This window comes from Streptopelia decaocto, assembly GCF_964273445.1.
Source record: "Streptopelia decaocto genome assembly, chromosome: 22".
Taxonomy (NCBI): Eukaryota; Metazoa; Chordata; class Aves; order Columbiformes; family Columbidae; genus Streptopelia; species Streptopelia decaocto.
Genome location: NC_138677.1, coordinates 6,818,779 through 6,825,079, shown reverse-complemented (window position 1 = coordinate 6,825,079; position 6,301 = coordinate 6,818,779). Strand labels below are relative to the sequence as shown.

The 6,301-nt window shown below is 69.2% G+C and overlaps 1 protein-coding gene across 4 annotated transcripts; it reads left to right on the top strand.

The window, feature by feature from the left end:
- The first annotated feature begins 650 nt into the window (after positions 1–650).
- Positions 651–6,192, top strand: SLC25A39 (solute carrier family 25 member 39). Of its 4 annotated transcripts, none has more exons than XM_082070756.1 (12): positions 652–806; positions 2,189–2,297; positions 2,373–2,432; positions 3,013–3,057; positions 3,762–3,871; positions 3,997–4,064; positions 4,198–4,322; positions 4,492–4,665; positions 4,805–4,914; positions 5,050–5,131; positions 5,217–5,297; positions 5,379–6,192. In XM_082070756.1, exons 2-12 carry the CDS (start codon positions 2,201–2,203, stop codon positions 5,495–5,497), a joined length of 1,071 nt encoding a protein of 356 aa, XP_081926882.1. In that variant the 5' UTR covers positions 652–806; positions 2,189–2,200; the 3' UTR covers positions 5,498–6,192. The 4 variants fall into 4 exon arrangements, with proteins under 4 accessions (XP_081926885.1, XP_081926882.1, XP_081926884.1 ...); XM_082070757.1 differs by lacking the exon at positions 652–806 and adding an exon at positions 1,412–1,636; XM_082070759.1 differs by lacking the exon at positions 5,217–5,297 and having other exon boundaries at positions 651–806.
- Positions 6,193–6,301: the final 109 nt, after the last annotated feature.

Below are 6,301 nucleotides of genomic sequence, written 5' to 3'. Positions count from 1 at the left end.
CAAACCTCGGGACTCTCCACAGGAAACACAGGCGCCTCCCGCACAGCACCAGCGAGCGCGCCTGAGCAGGCGCCCCGGGCAGCGGCGGCGCCGCACCCCGCGCCGGTCCCCGCGGAACGGGGCGGCCCCGGGCAGCGGCGGCGCCGCACCCCGCGCCGGTCCCCGCGGAACGGGGCGGCCCCGGGCAGCGGCGGCGCCGCACCCCGCGCCGGTCCCCGCGGAACGGGGCGGCCCCGGGCAGCGGCGGCGCCGCACCCCGCGCCGGTCCCCGCGGAACGGGGCGGCCCCGGGCAGCGGCGGCGCCGCACCCCGCGCCGGTCCCCGCGGAACGGGGCGGCCCCGGGCAGCGGCGGCGCCGCACCCCGCGCCGGTCCCCGCGGAACGGGGCGGCCCCGGGCAGCGGCGGCGCCGCACCCCGCGCCGGTCCCCGCGGAACGGGGCGGCCCCGGGCAGCGGCGGCGCCGCACCCCGCGCCGGTCCCCGCGGAACGGGGCGGCCCCGGGCAGCGGCGGCGCCGCACCCCGCGCCGGTCCCCGCGGAACGGGGCGGCCCCGGGCAGCGGCGGCGCCGCACCCCGCGCCGGTCCCCGCGGAACGGGGCGGCCCCGCGCTCAGCGCGCTGCTGACCGCACCAGCAGGGGGCGCAGGGGCGCGCGGGCCGCAAAGCGCGTGCGCGGGCTGCCGGCACGGGGCGGAAGTGGCGCGCGGAGCGGCGCGCGGCGCCCATGGGGCTCCTTAAAGGCGCCGCCGCCCGTTCCCGTCCCGGTGCCGGCGGAAGGAAGCGCCGCGCGTGGCTGGAATGAGCAGGTGGGCGGGGCCCCTCGGTGATGGGGGCAGCCCGGGGGGGCCGCGAGCCCCGAGAGGAGCGCGGAGCCCCGGCCGGGGGGCGGGCTGGGGGCCGTCCGGGCAGCGCAGGCGGCTGCGCCCGGGCAGGGGGAGCCCCTGGGTGCGGATCGGGCACCTCCGGGGACGGCGGGGAGAAAGCGGCAACTTTGCCGCCTCGGGCTGGAGCGGCCCTGCCCGCGGGGTTCCCGCCCGGGCTCCCCGTGCGCGGGAAGGGGCGCTGAGCTCCGGTGCCCCTGCAGCTTCTTGCCCTCATCGCTTTAGCGTGCGCTGGGCTTCTCCCGGCTCTTCGCGCCGGCGGTCACCGCGCCGTACCCAGCCCCGCGGGTGCTTCGCGCCGCGCAGTGGGCTCTGCGTGCGGGCGGAGGGGTCGGTTTGTTCCTGGGTGGAGAAGGGGAGCAGCTCCCGGCACAGAAGGCAGCGCCGGGAAGCCCTTGCTGCGCTCGCTGCCCCTCACAGAACGGGCCGTGTTGCGGCACGTACGAGTAAATCGCGCGGTCTACGCCGTTCGGGTGTCGCAGCGCTGCGAGCGAGAGGTTTTCCTCCTGCTTGCGTAAGGGTTTGTGTCAGGGCGGGTCGGAGGGCAGGACCCGGGGCTGGGGAGCGTCCTGCCCACGGTTTTGCAACCGCCGCGTGTCCCGCAGGAGCGGTGCCACGGCCCCACGGCCCCGTGACCGGCGCGACGGGGCCCGGGTGGGACCCTGCCCGCCGGCTTTCCGGGGGGGCTGGGGTCTGCGCTCCGGGACAGAGCTGCTCGGGCTCGCAGCCCTGGGCGCTCGACCAGTCCGAAGCCGGTAATTAAGAGATTTGTGGCTGCCCTGACCTTGCAAAATTGCTGAGTCAGATGGCGAAGGGTGTTACGCCTTTTTTTTTCTGCATTCCCTGGCTTTAAAACAAAACGTGAGTTCCCGAAGCCTGGAAGGCCTCCTGCCGAGGCCCCGTCCCGGTGTGAGGACCGTCCCCAGGCAGCGGCGCGGGGCAGCTGGGCCTGAGCTGCGCTGGGCTCCGCTGCTGCACCAGCTGGGGCTGCGGGGCTGTCACAGCACGTCTGCGCTTTCCCTCCCTGGGGGAGCCGGGGGGGCTTGCACTGTCCCCGTCTCTCTGGTGAGGCTGGGGGTGTTATCGGGGCTGGGCTGGCCCCAGGGGCAGTCCCTGTCCCCCCCAGAGCACCACGATTGCGGAGGGGCCGCGCCTGCCCTGTTCCAAACCGATAGCACGGCTGGAGCTGGGACGTGTGTCCTCGCACTGGCGGGGCAGGGGGGGCGCCCCGGGGCCCATCGCTCATCCCTGGGCAGGGACCCGCTGAGCACCTCTGTGCTCACGCATCTCCCCACCGTGTCTTGCAGGGGGCCAGCACCATGGCTGAGAAGATGTCACCGTGTCCCGGTGAGGCCATCACGCCGCTGCAGCAGATGTTGGCCTCAGGGACGGGGGCCATCCTCACCTCCCTCTTTGGTGAGGACCGCGGGGATCGGGTGGGCACGGGGGGCTGGCACGGTGCGAGGTGGCTGAAAGATTGTGTTGTTCCAGTGACACCGTTGGATGTGGTGAAGATCCGGCTGCAGGCGCAGAGGACCCCGTTCTCTAAAGGTAACGCTGCTCAGGGTTGGGCGGGGGTCTCTGCCCACCGCCCCGGTCAGCCAGCGCGCAGCACGGCGGGACGTCTCGCTTGGCAGAGCTGGTGAAGGGGATTTCTCGGCTCCTGAGTGCGGGGCCGTCATGCGGTGGCAGGTTACCATGGGCCTCTCACCCTGACAGGCTTGGGGGCCCCGCCAGGGGAGCCCGGCTGGTTCTTGGCTCCATCCTTCCCGCTGCGCAGCCCTGTGCCGATGCAGCCCAGCTCAGCTCTGACTGCTCACTCCTACCCTTGCTGCCTTGTGTCCATCTCCACACTGCTTCCCCTGGCTCCCATGGGGCAGGAGGGACCCTGTGGGATCTGTCCCCCCAGCTCCCCTGTCCCTGTGGGGACAGTGGGTTGGGGCTGGTCCCAAGAGACTGTTTTGGTGCCAATTGGGACTGCTCGGGCAGTGGCTGCATGGGCATCCAGCCCCTTCACCCACAGAGCTCTCCCACTGCCTGGCTTGGAGCTGCAGGGTGCACGTGTGCCCCAGCCTGGGGAGGTGGCACGTCCCCCTGTCATTGCTCAGCACGTCCCGATTGTGTGTTTCAGTGTTGCCAGCATGGTCTGTGCCCTGGGCTGCTCAGCAGGCCCCATGTGAGTATGCCCGGGGGCTCTGGGCAGCTCCTGCTGCCAGTGGCTTCACTTTCCCAAGCCTTGATCCCAGTTTTCCTCCCCGCTGATGACGGCTCGGGCTCCTCCGGCTGGGAGGGCATCCCACCCCGATGCAGGGGCTGCGATCGCCCCAGCCCCACGGCTGTTCCTGCAGCCCTGCTGTAGGCTGGCCTTGCCACGTCCTGGCTGTGTCCTTGACCAAGCGTTCTGCTGAGGTCTGTTGTGCAACAGGCCTGGCTGTCTGCAGTCCCCCTGTCCCTGCCCTGTCCTGTCATCCTGTCCTGCCATTACATCAAGGTCTCCCTGGATCCCTGCTGCCCTGCTTGCTTCCCGCGTCCCTGTGCCCAGTGCGCTGGCCGCGTGGAGAGCGCGGCGGGGGAACCATGCTGGCTCCCTGCGATGGCGCTGCACCGTGCCGGGGCAGTGGAGCTGACACCAAACCTCTCCTGCAATGTCCCCCTTCCTGTGGTGGGGCCACGTGCCCTCCACCCACTGGGTCTGGCCATGGTTGGACCTTGCTGGAGGGTTATCCCTCTCCTGGCCTTGCTCCCCAACTGGCTCCTGCTGGGCTCAGACATTGAGGGTTTGGCTCTCTCCTGCAAGACGTGATGGTTTGGGGGCTCAGATGGGCTGGGCAGAGGGGAAGGGCCCCTTGTCTGATAGCAATGCTGTTGCCTCCCACCCAGGGAAGTGTTTCCTCTACTGCAACGGGCTTATGGACCATCTGTATGTCTGCCAGAACGGCAACGGCTGCACCGCCTGGTACAAGGCCCACACCCGCTTCACCGGCACACTGGTAAGGGTTGCGGGCACATGCAGGGGAGGCCGGGCCCTCCCTGTCCTTGAGAAGGCATTGGAATTTCTGCTGAAGGGGGTTCTTGCCTCTCTAACCTCTTTCCCTGGTGCTCGCTCTTTCCTCAGGATGCCTTTGTGAAAATCACGCGCTATGAGGGTGTCAGGTCTCTGTGGAGCGGCTTGCCCCCCACCCTGTGAGTTTGGACCCTGCCTGGGGGCAGAATCTGGGTACAAACACCTGCCCAGGTGCATGGGCATCCTCCCCAAGCCTCCCGCCAGCCCCTGGGGAGGGCACACGTATCCCTCACCACGCCACCTCCTCGGCAGGGTCATGGCCGTGCCAGCCACTGTCATTTATTTCACCACCTACGACCAGCTCCGGGATTACCTGCGCGCTCGGACAGGGAGCCGGGGGCACCACATCCCCTTGCTGGCTGGGGCCCTCGCCAGGTGTGAGTAGCCCTCCTCTCCGGGGTCCCCCCACGCCCACCCCGTGTCCTCACAGCGTGCCGGGTCTGTCAGCGCCCGTGTTCTGCACCTGGCTTTCCTGGCGCAGTGCGCTGGCTCCAGAACAGCTGCTGGAGTGCACGGGGCTGATGTGCAATGTCCCGTTGGTTGCAGTGGGTGCTGTGACAGTCATCAGCCCTTTGGAGCTCATCCGCACCAAGATGCAGTCCCGACAGCTCAGCTACCGGGAGCTGGGCGTCTGCATCCAGCTGGCAGTGGCTCAGGACGGCTGGCTCTCCCTCTGGAGAGGCTGGGGACCCACTGTGCTGCGAGATGTCCCCTTCTCGGGTATGGCTGGGGGGTCAGGGTGAGCGGTGGCGCCGGGACATGCCAGGGACGAGCATGGGGCAAAACAGCCCCGCGCGTTGGGAACTTGGTGTGTCCAGGGTGCCTCGCTGTAGCGCTGGTGTTTCTCACCTCCTCCCAGCTCTCTACTGGTTTAACTATGAGCTGGTGAGGGAATGGCTCTGCAGGCAGGCCCGGCGGGACGAGGCCACGTTCATGATCAGCTTCACGTCCGGCGCCATCTCTGGGACGGTAAGTTTGAAGCCCTGGGGTCTGCACTGGGCTCGCTCAGCTGCCCCCGTGGGAGCAAGGGATGGGGTGGGGGGGCAGAGCCGGCACTGCGTGCGCGGAGAGGTCCCAGCTCACGGCCCAGCTGCTGCCCTGCAGGTGGCTGCGGTGCTGACGCTGCCCTTCGACGTGGTGAAGACCCAGCGGCAGATCGAGCTGGGGGACGGCGAGGTGCACCCAGGTGAGGGACTGGGCTCCGGGCGGGTGCCTGGGGGGCAGGTCCCCTGGGCACCCCCAGACCCTCACCCGCTGCCCTCTCCCCACAGTCACAGCCTCCAAGCCTTCCTCCACCTGGCTGCTTTTGCGGCGCATCCGTGCCGAGTCCGGCACCCGGGGGCTGTTTGCAGGTCAGACCGTGCCTCCCATGCTGGGCTGGGGCTCACGGGTGCCCCAGTGCCACCAAGGGGCTGACAGGGCTGTCTTTGCAGGCTTCCTGCCCCGCGTCATTAAGGTGGCACCGGCTTGCGCCATCATGATCAGCACCTACGAATTTGGCAAAACCTTCTTCCAGAAGCTGAACCAGGAGCGGCAGCTGCGAGGGCTGTGAGCGGGGCTGGGCAGGGCTCGTGCCGCTGGTGCCCTGAGGACGCTGCCAGCGCTGGTCCCACTGAGGTGTCGGGCGCCGGCGAACCTGCGTGGCCGTGCAAAGCCCAAGTGCCTTCGTGCTGCCTGTGCAGGGCCAGCCAGCCCTGCTCTCCATCCCCAGCCACGCTGGGGACATCTGTGTCTGCTGCTGTGACACTGGGGGGATGTGAAGTCCCCCATGCTCATCACTTGAGGCTGGACAGATGCTGCTGGATTCATGGACACTCTGGCAAGGACGGGATGCCCCAGGAGCCTCAGCAGAGCTGGAGATGGGAGCTGGGGCTCCAGCAAGGACCAAACCCTCGGGGGCTTCTCGTGTGCCTCCCTGGGGCCCCAGCCTCACTTGCCATGTCTGCCCCCCTCACCATCACGCACACAGTGTCCCCTTGTGGGCTCTGTGCAGCAAGGGGACGTGTCAGGACCCTCCCCCTGCCTCCAGCCCCCTTGTCCCATCCAGGGCGTCCCTGGGCTCAGTCCTCGCTGCTGCTCTGGCGGGCTGGCAGGCACTGGGGCAACAACCCCCTGCCCGCGCCCCGTCCCCTCACTGCGAGGGCATGTCCAGCGCTGCACCCCGTGTGGGTGCTGCCCCAGCTTGCCCTGGGACCCCGGGGGGAATTACTCTTACTTTCCTAAATAAAAGAAAATCTTAGTCTCTTAGGGCAAGGATTTCTTTCCCTGCTCCCGTGTGCTGGGGCTGTGGAAGGCGCGCCCTGCGTGACAGGCCTGTCCCTGCTCTGTGGGCACAATGCTGTCATTCCCCCAGGTC

What these genes read in the sequence shown, in the direction of transcription:
- SLC25A39 (XM_082070756.1), top strand. Translation starts at nt 2,201, where the DNA reads ATGGCTGAGAAGATGTCACCGTGTCCCGGTGAGGCCATCACGCCGCTG. An exon ending in AGCGGCTTGCCCCCCACCCT is followed by an intron (nt 4,065 to 4,197) that starts GTGAGTTTGGAC and finishes CCTCCTCGGCAG; the next exon opens with GGTCATGGCCGTGCCAGCCA. An exon ending in CACCCGGGGGCTGTTTGCAG is followed by an intron (nt 5,298 to 5,378) that starts GTCAGACCGTGC and finishes CTGTCTTTGCAG; the next exon opens with GCTTCCTGCCCCGCGTCATT.